General features: G+C 40.2%; 1 protein-coding gene across 1 annotated transcript; it reads right to left on the bottom strand.

The window, feature by feature from the left end:
- Positions 1 to 781: 781 nt before the first annotated feature.
- Positions 782 to 6,444, bottom strand: Scg2 (secretogranin II). Its single transcript, XM_075951635.1, has 2 exons — positions 5,966 to 6,444; positions 782 to 3,068 (listed from the first exon to the last, which is right to left on the bottom strand). The coding sequence occupies exon 2, from the start codon at positions 3,052 to 3,054 to the stop codon at positions 1,192 to 1,194; it is 1,863 nt and encodes a 620-aa protein (XP_075807750.1). The 5' UTR covers positions 3,055 to 3,068; positions 5,966 to 6,444; the 3' UTR covers positions 782 to 1,191.
- Positions 6,445 to 16,046: the final 9,602 nt, after the last annotated feature.

The raw sequence follows: 16,046 nt of genomic DNA on the forward strand, positions 1-16,046 counted from the left end.
ACAGCAGCATGCTGATGTCACACACTGTGGTGGTTTTCATTGTAACAGTTGTGGGCCATGACCAGATCCACCAACGCAGGAGACACGGAGCACATGGTCTGGCCATCTCTGAGATGGTTTACTTCTTCTGCAATCAGCTTTATCTTTGGGGAATCAATGTGACCCGAAGATGTGCAGCGTGCCTCCAAACCTGTGGTTGTTTCTCACTGTCATGCACCTAGCAATTAATCTTTCCTCCTTCCCGCCATCTCCCCCTTTTTTCTTCTTTCCTCTCCTACTCTATCTTCCTCCCCTCCCCTCTTCTCTCTCACTTTTTCCATGCCCCTCCTTCCCTGTCTTTGCTCTTTCCTTTTCTCCCACCCTGTCCCCTGTCCTCCTCCCTTACTCCCTTCCTCTCTCTTTTCCTCTCTTACCTCTTTTCTTTCATTTTCATGGTATGAAAAGTTTATGTCTTCTATTTATGCAAATTAAGATAAAGTGTAAGGATTATACACAAGGGCTTATTTTGTTAATGATGGACAGGGTCAAAACGTGAAGAAGCATAAGGCTGTTGGGGAATGTTCACAGCATCCTGCAGGAAGGAAGTATGATCACATATGATGTTCATAATTTCTTACCTGGAATGCCTGTAACAGCAATAGTTTTCTCCTTTGGCTTCATGCTGTTTGGTCTAGCACTTCTCTCTGGTTTCTCCAGAATGAAAAGCCCAAAGGTATCCAGAAATAACATTTATTAATCAACAACAAAACACACAATATAAAAGGACTTATAAGTAAAACTATATATTTATAATGCTTTATTGATTTTTCTCCAGAACTCCACAAAACACTACAGACAGTAACAAAATAATTCAATGATGTTAAAAACTTCCAAAGTAATTATAGGACACTCTTTATCATACGCAAGTATCATCATGACCATTAGATACACTGTTCAATGCTATCATAGATAACTTTCTTGAATAAAGGACATAGATTTTTAATCTGAGAATCATAACATTTACACTTATCCATACACAAGAAAACAGCTTAGAGTAAGTGAAGCAGATCCCCCAAAATGACCTGGGGTCATCTGCCTGTACATCACTTCAAGATATTACAGTGTTAACAAGATAGAGGTCAACACACTGAAGAGAAATGTAGGGGGCTCACTCAGGGGAAAGAAGGAAAACTGGGCAATAGTCGAAGCTGTTTACATGTTTTCCATGGCCCGCTTGGCAAGATGCTCCCTCCCTTGCTCTGCCTTCTCTTGGGCGAGGTACTCCAGCACTTTCATGAGCATGTCTTCATCCAAGTACTGTCTGTTTAGGGGGTCATCATTCTTCAGGGATCCTACAGGGAGCCTCTTGCTCACCGTCGCCAATTTCTCGGTTTCCTGGGAGCTTCCTTGACCCAGGTGTTCCTTGATGGCCTGTTCGAGTTGCTCTTCTTCCTGGAGGTCATCTTCCGAGGAGCCTGGGCTGGGCACTCTTTTCAGCTGGTTGGAATTAATGAGCTCGGGGTACTTAACTAGCATCCTGGCCAAATACTCTCCAAGTTCTTGGTCCTTGTCATTCATCAGGCTTTCATAGGGTGCTTGTTTGCTTTCAACATCTGGCATCCAGGCTGCTTTGGGAATCTGGCTGGCACTAGATTTCCCAGGACCATAGGGGAGCCTCAGCAGAGCCTTGTCTTGGCTGTATTGATTGGGGAAATATGAGGGCTTCTGATTTGCTGCATTCTCCATCCCTAAGAGGTTTAAAATGTCCTCAACACTGAGTCCCTCAGGCAAGGCCTCTGTCATACCACGACCAGGTCCCTTGGGATACCCACCCTTGGAAAGTAGCTTACTCTGAAACATGTCAGGGCGGTCTATGTCAGCCTCTGGGATGTCATCCAGGTCAACAGGAAGCTCCAGATCCTGCTCCAGCTCCATCAACCCATTAGGCTTCTCTCCAACTTTGAGCATCTCAATTAAGTCTTCAGGGGGTATCTGCAAATTCCTGGAGATTTCAATCAGCTGATAAATAGCCTGAGAATCAAGTGGTTTCTCAAGAAGCCTGGCTGCCCTGTCCCCATTTTGCTCATTCTGTGACCTCCCACTGCCCACAGCATTCACTAACCTTCTCAAGTAGGTGATGACTTTGGAGGCATCCTCTGAGAGTTGGTCTTTACTCTCTTTCTGGTTATCTTCATCCGGGAGCCTCAGCTGCCCTGAACGTTTTATTTCTTCATTGATTTGCTCATTTTTCTCTGCGTTCTCTTTGCTGTCTCTCACCTCTTCCTGGGTTTGAGTCTCTATTTTCTCCTCGATGGGGCTCCAGTCTTCTCCCCCCACCACGTCTTCATAGGCAATGTTGTTGGTCTTGTACACGTCATCTTCATCATTTGTGTAGAGCTTTTGTTCCTCATCAACCCTCTCACGCTTCTGGTTGTTCGGCCCCGTCAGTTTCCCCAGCTCTTGGAACACAGACTCCAGGGTAGCCAGACTTTGGGGTGTGTATTGTTCTTCTACTATTTCATTTGTGCGCTTGAAGGGGTTTTCTCTGGAATTCTCTTCATACATCAGAGGGAACCGCATGTGCTTGAGTTTCTTCTCTGGCCACTGTTGAGTCTCATAGTCATCAACCGTGTCCACTGGGAAGCTCTTCTCCGGACTCAAGGCAAAGGGCTTATTTTCTTTGCGGGCAGACTGAGGTTCATTTTCAGCCTGCCTCAAGGCCTCGAGTATTATCCTCATCCACTCATCTTCACTCAGTGCATCCCTTGAGCTCTCGGCCAAGTGACTTTCTTCACTGTTTTCTTTGAGCTGAAGGGGAACAGAGATGCCTTGATAGGGATTGTAGTCTGGGCTGCTTTCTTCCCTGTGAGCTTGTTGCCTGAGCTTTTCTATGTACTCCAAAGCCCTGATCATTTCAGGACTAGGAAACTTTTGGACATTCTCCAATCTGAGATCTGGATCTTTCTGAAGCAACTGGTTTCGCTGGAAGGAAGCTGCTTCGGCTCCAGAGACGAGGAGAATTAAGTGGACAAGAAGCAGAACCGCTCCAAATTGGTGGATCTTAGCTTCTGCCATGTCGTGAAGATTTCCTTAAAGCATAAAAACCATGAGTTAGCATAAATAATGCAAGATAGAAGACCTGATGGGAAGGAAAGAAAAGCACCAGACACAAGGGTGAATAAAAAAATAATTTTATAGTATACCTAGGAGAACTATTTAAAATTCATGAATACTTCCTATATGATTTTTACAAACTAACCATCAGAATCTATAGAAAAATAGTTAGTGTTTACATCAGGATTGTCTGGTATTCTCTTGGTTTAAAAGGCAAAAATACTGACGTGGGGGTTCTCAAATTTTGTGTGTTTCATTTACAAACTAGTAGTTTGACTTTTTTATCATTTTTTTCAATAAAACAAGACTTTTAAAAATGTAATTACTTCAAACAGCATTCCATTAAAAGCAACCACAAAATAATTTCTTATGATACATGCACATATACATATACAATTATGCCCACAAGGTTGTGTTAAAAAAAAAAGCCATTTGATTTATTCTCTGAATTAGTCATCCAATTTTGTTTTAGAAATGCTGCGGCTATATATGATGATGTAATACAGTATATTAGTGTCAATAGCACTGAGCACCTTGTACAAGCGTCCTGGTTAACTCACCAAACAATAGCTCCAGTAGTTAGTTAAAAACCCCTGGAACCTGGGTTCTGCCTGGTCTTAGCTAGTATGCTAAAACAATGAAGCTTTTGGTGGAAGCCTGCTAAACTGTTTTAAATTTTTCTATGCTCCAATCTTCTAATAATTGTATTATGGCTGACTTGCAAAATGCAATCATGGTTATATTTTACATCTTCCCTCTAGTGTGTAGTAAATAAACAGATGCTACAGAGAGAACATAAGTTTACTTAACTAGTCTATTTCTAAGCTTGTGAGTGTTCAGATTCAGTTTGTCTTATGTCTGTATCTATTTTTGTAGGGACCTGTGAAATCTTAAGTGACTCACGCTGTTAGAAAAATCTTAAAATAACCACTATGTAATTCCCAATTTAGATAAACACAGACAATGTGTTGAATTCTTCCTACTTAAAAAAAAAATCTTCATTCATTTTTCTTCACCAATACTTTAAAAGTCTTACAGATGGATTAGTAAGAGGAATTTCTTGTACATTTCCTGTTTGGCAATGCTGATACTAAAGAAGCTATTTCAATCCCTACAAATCTCTTGTAAACAAATGCATGTATATAGGTTTGCAAGCTTATTCATGACTTCAATATGTCATGTTTTTGTGATATATAATCAAAGTTGTATGAACCCAATTTTCTGTTGGATTAGACATCAAAATATTGCTTAGCAGATCTTACTGATAATGAATGTTATAAATCTTTTAGAGCTGTCTAATGGTTGCAAGTATAAAAACGTCCTCAGCATACATACTTAAACTGATTAAAATTACCACTAAGTAGGTTAGTTAAGCATACAGAGAATGTTTTCAAAATAAATAAATGCTTACTTCAAGTAATTTTACTCATAAAATTCTGAGTAAAATAATGTACTTTAAATAAAGATACTATATCCATATTCTTTATATTGTTTCAGAATTGATTTAGCTTTGATTTTTTTTCAATTTTTTTTAGAATTGATTAGAGAATTTTCACTGCTGTCATTTTAAATGTAATCTTGAAAACCATATTGAGTATATTTGCTTTGAAGTCATTATCCTGACATTTTCTTAACACATCTTAACATATAGATTACATGATTATCTGTAAAGCCATTGCTTTGGAGGAGGTTTTTCTATAGAATTAGAGCATAATGTTCATTGCAGTTTGAAACACAGTTCGACAAACATGGCCATTTCATCTTTACTGAACTCGGGTTTACTTTGGATGACACAATTATTGCCTTTAAAACTCAAATGACTTCCTGTCCCCAGGAGCATCTCTTAAAGCACTGAAAAGATGGTTCTAATAGATTTAATGTCTCATACAGTGTTTGATTTAAGTTTTAATTTTCTGAAATCCAAATGATAGGAGCGTTGCATCTCCCTGGACAGATGTGATTGAATCCTCTTTCAATAAAAATGTCTTTCCAGTGAAACGAGCTGGGAACATTGACACTGAAACACCAATACACGTGAATACAGCTAATCCAAACAACTCAACTAGCTAGGATAAACAAAAATAAATGTGTTCCAACCAGCCACTTCCGCAAAGTAACAGATCAGCTTTTCCAGCCAAAGCACAGTAATTGCAATCAGAATCTATACAGCTCTCTGTGTTTCCTTCCTTGGACGCAAAGTTACCATTTCTCATTCTTAGACACATACAACCTTTCCCTGAGATAACAGTTCACCTTTGGGAAGGGAGGAAATCAATGTTCAAAATCATTTTAAGCTACTTTATCAGGACTAAAATTAGTGCATAATAACCTAAGACCTTCTAGAATGTCCCAGTTCATAAAATAATAGTTAATTAAGGGTTCCCATAAGATGAATATCAAAGAAAAAATACAAATCCAAATTGTTTACCTCTGTGACTCATGTGGCTAACGGCATTTGAATCCTTATAAACTAACTGTGAAGAATATTAAGCATATAAGTTATATTAATAGTTCTGTATCTGACTCCTGAGAGAAAAACAACACATTAGGAAAAGAATCAGAACATCAGGCTTGGTTAACTTTACATTAATCAGCGTGTTGACACTAAAATCCTTAACTTTTCCACTCTCCTTGCCTACAGTTTTTTTCTCAATAACATTATAATGAATGAATATACTCCAGCAATCCTATAAACCACACTCTCTCATTGATGCATGCATATAGAGTATCCTTGCCTGAAAAGCAGCAGGTTGCCCTTCAGTGGTTCTATCAATATAAGCTTGCCAAACTGTCTTTTTCCTCCCATCTGGGAAACCAAAGGAAGACACGCAATTGAGAACTCTCCAGTAAATTGAGGAGAAAGCAGTCTTACCTTGGTCTTGGAAGGTGTCGATGGCTCCAAGGGAGCTCCTCTACCGCTGGGTGAGGTCTCGGGCAGTTTCAGCACCGGACAGCTCCTCTGCTTATAGCGAGCCTGGGCGCCTGACTCCGCATTCCACGCTGACGTCACCGGCTCAGCCTCAAACCCCAGCGCAGGCAAGCTTTTTCAAAGAATCCGAGAGAAAATAATCACTTTAGATAAATTTTTTTTAAAAGAGTTGCATGCTTACGCCACCTGCCTTATGCAGCAAAAACTACACTTTTCTTTTTTCTTTTTTTTTTTTATCAGAATCTCCAAGACTCGAAATAAAATGTTCTGCACAAATTCCCTTAGATAGAAGAAATCTGTCAGCTAGACATGACTAATTGCAAAGCCATTTCGTCTGTGTTTTCACGCCTTGTTTAGAAAGGTTTCTTGTGATTGTTGCTATGCCACTGTCATAGAGTTTTTCAGATAATGACTATCTTTTTATTCTCGCCCAAAAAGAAATGCATTCTCATTTCCTAGTGCAGACGCAATGAACAGAACATTGTGGATATGAAAGACCATATTTCACGTCATATTTCATGTCTCCAGGCAGCAGTTTTTTTTAAAACTCCTGTTTGTTTGAACAAAAATAAGTGAGACGCTTACTTTTTGTATGAGAAGCAACGCAAATGCCTTCAACACAGTGGTTGAAAGGTGCCTTCACAGCCGTTCAAGTCCAGCAGCTGAAGCTTCGGTATGAGTCCATTCAAATCTTTAACAATATCTGGTGCTGCAAGGAATCGCGAAGGAATTGTGTGCTCAAGAAAATATGGAACCCTCTTGTCGTAAAGAGGAAATAGTACCACAAACATATTTGTTTTTTGGTTGAATAAGATGAGTTGAATACCTTCAATGAATGAGACCAATCCAAGGAGTAATCTGGGAGTTAACGCAGTCTCTTGGATTTATAATTCATAGCCATGGTTGTGCTTTGCCATAAAACCTGATTATGTGCTTTAATAATTTATACAGGTCTAAATTTTTAACTTTATTTTATTAGAGATATGAGACCTCCAACCTTCTGTGTGTTGAAAATATATTTTGAGAACATGAAAGAATCTTTTGTGAGAGCCTTTAAAAGTCTCTGCAGGCTGAACAATCACAGTCTAATTTTATCGACCCACCAACTAACTTCTGCTTATGAGGTATCAGATATATTGTGAACTACTGGGGACAGAAAAAAATGAATATTGTCAATGGGGGGAAATGAAAGTAAATTGTTTGAAGGTACCAAGAAGGTGAGCCAGAAGGGTTTGTGGTTTACCAGCTGACTCTATCTACTAGAGTAGGATGAAAAACAGCCTCCACATAAATAGGCCTAAACTGATCTCTCAGTTTCAGGTTTGTGAGACTTCTTCCTATACTAGATACATCAAAGCACTTTTGAACTGTCCAAGTCTTGTGAATTTTAAAATAAATAGTGACATAGTTAAAACCTTATGAAATCAAAAGAGTCTCACAGAAGGTGGTACTCACTGATCCTTATTTGTTCCAGGAAAGATGTTCAGTTTTCCTCTATGATGAGACCATCACATACAGATTCATACAGAACTCACCAGTACATTCTAGAGTTACGCAGCCCACATGCTGATGCAGTTATGCTTCACAGTGAGTTTCCAGAGCACGGTCAAGTGCCAGGCTGAAGAGATTTGAGTACACTGGGCTTGCTTTCAAGGCAACGTTTTAGAGACAACAAATCATTCACTTGTATCTTAGCTTTATATACCTATGATATTCTACCAGTCTTAACAAAGACCTGAATAGTCAGTCTAAGCTTCACCTAATTTTTTTTTTGTCAAGCAGTTCTCTATGATTAGCTGAACTCACCAGTATCAATACAGCCTTAGAGAATTTTACATGGTTAATTATTCTGAAGGGATGAGTTGATTCAGCATAGGTCTAAAAATTCATCCAGAAAGTCACTCTTGTCCAAATTAATTCACTCATACACTTATGAACTTGTTGGCTAAAGGCAAAAACCATAATCCTTTGGAGAGAGGCTCTTAACTCTGTCTTTAATAACCAAAAAGACAGGTTCAGTGGAGAGGCTCAGTAAAATGCTTGCTACTCAAGGATGAGGAACTGAGTCCAATCCCATGCTTCCATTTATGAGCCAGGGGCAAGGCATATAAATTCTGTCCCCAGAACTGGAAACACAGAGACAAATAGAGTCCTGGTACTTGTTGGCTAGCCAGCATGCTAAGTCATCAAGCTCCAGATTCAGTGGGGGGGGGGGGTAGCACAATTGAGGAAGAAACTCAGTGTGAACCTCTGACCGCTACACACATGAATAAATATACACTCACAAGAAAATACATGCGTGTGGACAGAAAAGCAATCTGCAGTGCATGCAAAACTTTGTCCAAGTACTCAAGAAGCGAGATGTTAGGTGTAGGTTACTGGTCACTGCTGAAGTGACATACTGTGGGCTGCTATCCAGAACACGCACAGTCAAAGCAATAGTTGACATTGGATTAACCCTTTGATGTGGTAATATATACTATCTCCTAAAAAAACAGGAAACTTACAAATTTTGGAAAATGCTGTTCACCAGCCTGGTTTCTTTTTAATAGTCTCTTCAGTGTGTTACATTTAACCTTCTCTAAGTCATGAAATTTTTGTCAGTACTTATTGGTTTCTAAATGGAGCTATTCCCCATGAGAAATCTCTTTAGAGAAGGAGCTAAAATGGAATAATATGTGGAAAGCAACCTTTTGGTGGACATGAAATATTTGAGCGTGTGCAAAGCACTAAAAATAACCCAGACATATCTTATATCACTGAGCCTGAGAGAAGAACATTCCAAACATTCCTTACAAAAATTTAATTTTCTGTTCAGTCTGAGTTTCCAACTATCATGGCCTTCAAGAAATGAATCTCTGTATCATGAACATTTTCAACGTAATTATGCAATATGTAAGATAATGGTTTTTACTAAATTAGCTTGCAGTCTCACCATGGTGCCACTAAGTTCAGGTTAATCATTCACAATTTAAGTAATTAGAATAGACTAATTTATTTCTCTCAGCAGAATTTCTTTCCGTTTTGGTCACTTTATGGTGATATTGAATTTCATATTCATCTAGACAAAGATTGTGTTTTTCCTCTCATTTTTACTAGCAATCCCTTACCTTAGTAATCATTTAACACAGAACCTTTCTTCCACTTAATTGCATTTCTCATTTCATTTAAGTTTCTAGGAAACCAATAAAGATTCTGAAAGCCAATGTGAATTATCTGTCCTTTTTTATTCTATTTCCTTCTTTGGCCTTCTGTCTCTTAGCTCCATCACTAATACCCATGAGTTACGGCCCTCTCAAATTTGCCAGGCTCTAATGGTAGGGGAGGGCTGAGCCTTGCAGACCTCAGCTGGCTCTCATTGCTTATTCTCTGGCTTCTGCTTCTTTGCTTTCCCACCATTGGGACCACTTGTGCACACCTCGGATGTTTTGCTTCCAGAATTTATCTGAACTTCTTTTAGGAATTCTATGTCTAGTTCTTAAGCAAATATTCCTGTCATAAGGTAAAGTTTTAAGAAAATAAAACACAGTAAAGAGCTCATACTATTTTTAAAGAAGAACCAAGTTTGATCCTCAATACTCACATCAGAAGGTTCACAAGTGCCTATAGGTCCAACTCCAGAGGAACTGACACCCTCTTCCAGCCCTGTCAGCTTATGAGCTCGTGTGCACACACCCTCACAGACACACGTACACATAATTAAAGATAAAGTTTTCAAAAACAACAGTGAGGTATGCTTCTATTTCCCTTGAAAAGCCATGGCCCATCAAATTTCTGTTTGGAGAGTATTAAAAAAAACAGAAATGGGGTATGTTTTTATTTATTTTAATTACCATATAGTAATTCCACAGATAAAATCCCATTGCTTCTGAGAGGTGGGATCTCTGTTAGTCACTGGAGCCCTGTGCCTAGCCCTGAGCCTTGGATTTAAACGCTGGCCAAGAACAGAGTATGTTTAATTGAAGTCAGGTTCTCTCCTTCCTCCTGCCAAAGCTTCATACAGTTCCTCTTGGAAGTTTCTAATGCTCTCAAAATATCTTTATGTAAATTTACTGTCTTTATTCATCTACGTCCCAAGTAATTCTAGTAAACCAAATTTAGACCATTTTTTTTCTTAAAAGGAAATATTTCTCAACTAAACTACATTTGTCTATACTTTCCCTTATTTGGCAAAACTTTTTCCTAGTAGTTGAGTTCGGATTGGAACATCTAAGTCAAATGAATCCTTTTTTACCATTAATCTTTGTAATTTTGGTACTTGCCTGTCAATTTGCCATCTTATTGGTGGCTTTAGTTAAAAGTCAGCCTCCTTTCTGGCTTCCTCCTGTGTTGACAAGTTTGCTTTGTGCAATAGGAATCCATTGTAAAATGACCTTGCTTTTGTCTATTTAGGTATTAAAATGTGTCTCTCTCATAAACCGCCAATGACAACTTTGGAAGCCAAACAAAGCCAGGCTTTCTTCTCCATTGACTTTGGATTCCAGAGCCATCTGGTGCTTGGAGGAAACGCAGTATCATTCTCTCAATATGATACCACGAATATTTGGGCATCTGCTCCCTCAGTGGATTTCAGGAGGGAAGTTTGTGTCCTGGAAGCTAATTTTAATTGCTTAAAACCACACAGAATATCTCAGTCTTTCATAGTCTCCTGACATAATCATTTTGTGAATCAGTATTTTCATAATTTACATGCAAATATTTCAATAGGGATATTTTCGGCTTGAAAAAAGAAATAGCCTACCTGCACTCTCCTGTCCTTCCTTTTAATCAGCAGCCCAGGGAGACATAAGAATATTCAAGATGACAGCAGAGCATCTTCTGAGTTAAGTTTAGCATTCTGAGATTCTCCAGATGACTTTTCCCAGTTCACTCAACCTTTGCTGGGAGTGCAGACGTTTGCCCCCTCCGAGAAAGGACTACGTGACGTCTAGATGTGGCACATTTGCATTTAGACAAAGAGGTGGGGGATGCATAAAGGATCCCTGCCCCAAAGCTTTCTCCCCCAAAACCCAGTCACTATGGGTTGTTATACACATTTTTCTTTTTTGTCTCTGCACATCCTCCTGTATACAAGCACTTTGTGAAGAGCTGTTTTAATATAGTGCTAGGAAGGAAGGGCTATGTGTGTCCAACATGAACATGATTGTTTTCCAAGTATTTTCAATCTACTATTGATTGTGTCTGTGGAGAGAGGACCAATGAGCGAGAAGGCCAACAGTTCCACAATGGGCAGTAACCCAATGCCTCCATGTGCTTCCTATATCAATTTTAGACAGTATTGTTAAATACTGAGTATTTTCCTTCGTCACCATGGATTACAGTTCTTAACTCTAAGGCTATACCCAACAAGGTTCAACCGTGTTTTCTGAGATCAGAGTCATACGCCTCCCCTAATTGCTTGCTTTTCCTGAGTGAAATGGTTCTATTAAATTTTCTTTAGGAATCAGTGCTGGGTCCTAACCCAAAGGCATATTCTTTTTGGATTAATCCAATAGAAGACTAAAATTACATCTCACTACCAGTGAATATCCTTCCTCCTGGTCTCTGTGATCCTTGAATATACATTGTCTGCTTTTCTTTAGCCAGCTGCATGCTCCAAAGGAAGCGAGTTCCTCAAGAGAACCTTTGTTGACTAGGTCAATTGTGCCACCTAGTCTTATCTAAATTGACATAAGCTAAAGTCATCTGAGAGGCGAGAACCTCAATTGAAACGATGCCTTTGCAAGATCCTGTAGGGCATTTTTTTTAATTAATGATGGATAGAGGAGACCCAGCCCACTGTGGGTGGGAAAACTTCTGGGTTGGTGGTCTTGGGTTCTATAAGAAAGCAGAGCGAGCAAGCCAGAATGAGTAAGCCTATAAGCAATACTCTTCTATGACCTCTGCATCAGTTCCTGCTTCCAGGTTCCTGCCCTGTTTAACTTCCTGTCCTGACCCCCTTCAGTGATGAATGGTAATGAGGAAGTATAAGCCAAATAAACCCTAGCCTCCCCAACTTGTTTTGGTCATGGTGTTTTATCTCAGTAATAGCAACCCTCGCTAAGACACCAGTTTCATGGAAACACATCTGTCTCACAGCGTGTGTTTATTACACTTGTAATGCTAGTTTTTGTGCTATTGCTTGCTCACTGTCTTCCCAGTTGGTTCAGTATCTCTTAGGTCAGAAGGTCAGGAATCTTGTTTTGTTTCTCACACAATCTACACAAGATCTATCCAAACCCATGCTTTAAAATAATAACCTCAGCAAGCAAACCTATCAGTGGCTCAGCCCCTTACCTTCTCAGTGCCCTTATATAATTAATTAAAATAGCTGATCCCCGTTTCAACCATGAGAGTGTTATCTTACAGCTCATTTCTGCATCCCTTCCCATGCCTTCCACTCTCTCGCGCATGGCTTATTTCTCAACTTCTGCTAATTCATCCAAGTTGCAGCTTTCTGATCTACCCATTGTTTTATATTTTCTTACCTATTCAATGGCTTCTTTTCTGCCTCTCCAGTGCCTCCCACTTATCTCCTTTCATGCATGTCTTTTTATTTCAGGAAATTAGATGTTGACACCTTAAGATAAGTAATTTCTATTTCTAACCTGAATCAGGTCTCAAGCGTTATTGATTCGATGACTGAGATGTTCAATAATAATAATAAAAGAATCAATAATATAGTTTATATCGGTTGACTATTAAGCACAAGAAAGGGAGTCGATTCCGAAATGCATCACAGCAAATCATGTTTAATATTTTTCCATCATGAGTCTCTCCTGTTTACTGGTATTTACCAGGATAACTTCCCACAGTTCAAAGTCTTCCATTGTTTGTTTGTTTGTTTGTTCACTATTTTGTTTCATTTTGTTTAGGTTTTGGTTTTGGTTGTGGGTTTTTTGTTGTTTGTTTGTTTTTGCTTCTTGTGTCTTTCTGGTCCTTTATCCTCTCCATCTTCTCGGTTTCATTGTCATCTGCGTCCTTCTGCCTCTTCTTCTGTATGGTTTTGATTCATTTTAAATGCTTTACTTGGTTCATCTCTTTCACGACATCTTTCTTAATTAGCATCCAACTCAAGCATCTAGTCCCCCATGTTTATGTGAATATGACAGTATGCTTCCCCCAGCACACCTCCCACATGAGCAGCTTCAGAGACTTACAGAGAGAGGCGCATGCCACCAGACATTTGTGTTTCTCCTTGCTATGGGGTCTTCAACTCTGACTTCTTACACTCTGGGCTCAAGTTCCAGCCAATGAGCTTAGCATAGAATGACATATTTCAACACTCATTTTCCTTCACCAGAGAGGCAGGCAAGGTCCTACGCTCTGACTAGCCCACATGACTCGGTCCCTAAGAGGTTACCAGGGACAGATGCCTTCCAGATCTTTCACAGCTATGAAGAATAAACAAGAGGCCTGGAGAGATGGCTCGGCCACTCAAAACCAAAAGAAGAGTGAACAAGAAATGCAACTGTTTACACAATTAATCTCCATGGATTATATGCCACTACATATAATCTATTCTTTCCTGGTAGTTAAAAATGTTAACTTCAACTGCTGCAGAGCATTTCTGTAACACAAATGTCTCCTATCTTGAGGCATCTTCTCACTCAGAGCAGCATGGAGAAACCAGGCTCTTACATTGCTTTCTCACAAAGGTTCTTATACTCTTGGGTGCCTTAATGGTCCCAGAGGATAGACATCACCTCCACGAGGCTATTGCAAATGACTTTTCTCTTGGTGTAGACACTACAGTAAGTAACACCAATTTATGCAATCTGCAGCTCATTCCATGTACAATCCTCTCGGATGTAGGAAGAGAAACTCGGTTGGGGGTTAGTACATCTTCACCATATTTCAATGTTTGAAAATCCTCTCTCTGGGCCCTGGGCTCTGAACTTCCCGCAGCTTACAGAATCTAACCAGATATTTATTAACAATTTTACATTTTGTTGGATTTACAGTTTGAACCAGTATAGATGATAAAAATTCTCAGGTTAAGGCACTGATTAAACCTTTTATTTAGGATTCACAAGACACTTAGCATAGAAAAATATTAACAACACAGAAAGTGCTCACACATAAAAGTGTCTGATTTTATGGAAATATTGTCTTATATGGTAGCTTAACCTTGAAACCAGCTTAAAGCACATTTTTTATTTGCATCTAGCAATTGTGTATTCTCCCTTCATTCTTCTTCCTGTATCCAAGGGCATTATATGTTCCATGACTCAAAAATAAATCTTTAAAAGAACACGTTTGTTCCAGGGCACAATGTACTGAAAAACAAATTCATTAGGTAGCTTTTTTATGGGACTGAAGATAGAATTCTGGATTTCTGTTTAGCTGTGTGTTTTAAGCTCCTTCCTCAACCTCCCTGGGCCTCCATTTCTTCATTTGCCAAAAGTAGGAAGTATTAACAATACCAAGGGGCCTCCAAAGATGGCCCAAAGGATTCAATTATACCGGCAGAGTAGGGAGGCTTTGGAAAGTTCGAAGCATTCTGCAGAGGCACACCTGATTATCATTCACCTCCCAGTCCCAGAGAATTCACTGAAACGGAGCCTGCTGTACCTGAATGTTAAAGCTGTAACCAACCTAAAAGAAATCATTTCCTTGGCACTGATGTGATTAGAATAGATTTCCGGACTCATTGCCAGGCGAGCCATCGGCAACTTTGCCTCATTTACAAGGAGGAAAGAGAGAGATGTATGCGTGATTGCTGGAGGCATGCGGAGGTGGTGCGTCTTGGGGAGGCTCCCTTGACTTCAGCCAGGCTTGGCGTCAGAGGGGTTGGATTTTAGGTGAACACGCAAGGCTAAGTGAGTCACGCTCTGCTGGGACTGTGCAGCTCTGAGAAATCCGGGGCAGATACGAATGAAAACGAGCCCCTCATTCAGACCCCTCAGCTCAAGGCTGGGTTCACGGGTTTAATCATCAGTCTGTGCAGCCTGGCTTGGTGGAAGCAATTAGCTCATTACACATTCATAGAGACACAGCCATTCATTACATTTCTCCCCCGGCTCTGTCCTAATGAGGCTCCGGAGCAAGGCTTAAATGTCATGACGCTTTTGCGTCTTTTTCTGAAGGGAGAGATACAGGATGCTGATGACGCAGTCACGCTGAGTAACCGGGAAGGCACCTTGCACACCACCCTGGGGATGAGAGCCATATCGACGACCGCCAGCCATATTGGCTGCTCCGTCAATTAGAGGGGGTCTGTGTGAATGAATCCCTTCAGAGTCCCTTTTTAGATATCTGTTTCCTGACCCTAGCAACGCAGTCTCTAAATTACCTGTGTCTGAGTGGCTAACATCCATCTGTTGAAGGTAGAGACAGGTTTTCTCAAAAAAGCAGCCCAAAGCCAGAAATAAATTCCTATTTTCCTACTGGTATTGTAAAGTTCTTCCCCCGTGAAGCCTGCTTCATTAATCTCCATCTTTGCCAGAAGCCAAGAATCATCCATCTATTAGAAGGAAAAAACGGCTAATGGGCAGACTTTGGTGCCAGCCTGCCTGGGTTAGAACCCTGCCTTGGTCTTTTAAGCAGTGAGGAGCCTTGAGTTACTTCATGATTCTCTCTGTGTCTCTGTTCCCTTTTCAGGGAAATAACAATCATCAGAATAGGAACTACACGGGGTTTTGTATGGCTTCAACAGCACAGTAAGCATTCAGTAAATACGGCATGATTATCACAGAAACACGGTTAATGATGATTGTCTGTGTGCCAGTGTGCCTACCGTGAATCACATTAGGACACAGGGTAGAAAAGAGCGCAAGGCTGTTAAACACCGGAGTCTGTGTAAACAGAAGCAGTGAGCCGAGGGACACCGGGATTGGTTCTGCCTAGCAGGGGTGGAGATACCCGAAAACCTTTGAATTTACCCAGCAAAGCTAGCCAGCAGCTGGCCTGGAGGATAGAAATGTGTGTTTCATCTCAGCTTCTTCACCAGTCTGGGTCTGGTCCCACTCAGTACAGATGAGTTCTGAAGCCTTCTTTGGGGTCTACATCTCTGCTCCTCCAGCTGGTATTGCACGTGCTGGGA

Source organism: Microtus pennsylvanicus, chromosome 17 (assembly GCF_037038515.1).
Source record: "Microtus pennsylvanicus isolate mMicPen1 chromosome 17, mMicPen1.hap1, whole genome shotgun sequence".
NCBI classification, from domain to species: Eukaryota; Metazoa; Chordata; class Mammalia; order Rodentia; family Cricetidae; genus Microtus; species Microtus pennsylvanicus.

Coding starts and splice junctions, on each gene's coding strand:
- Scg2 (XM_075951635.1), bottom strand. CDS start 3,054: ATGGCAGAAGCTAAGATCCACCAATTTGGAGCGGTTCTGCTTCTTGTC.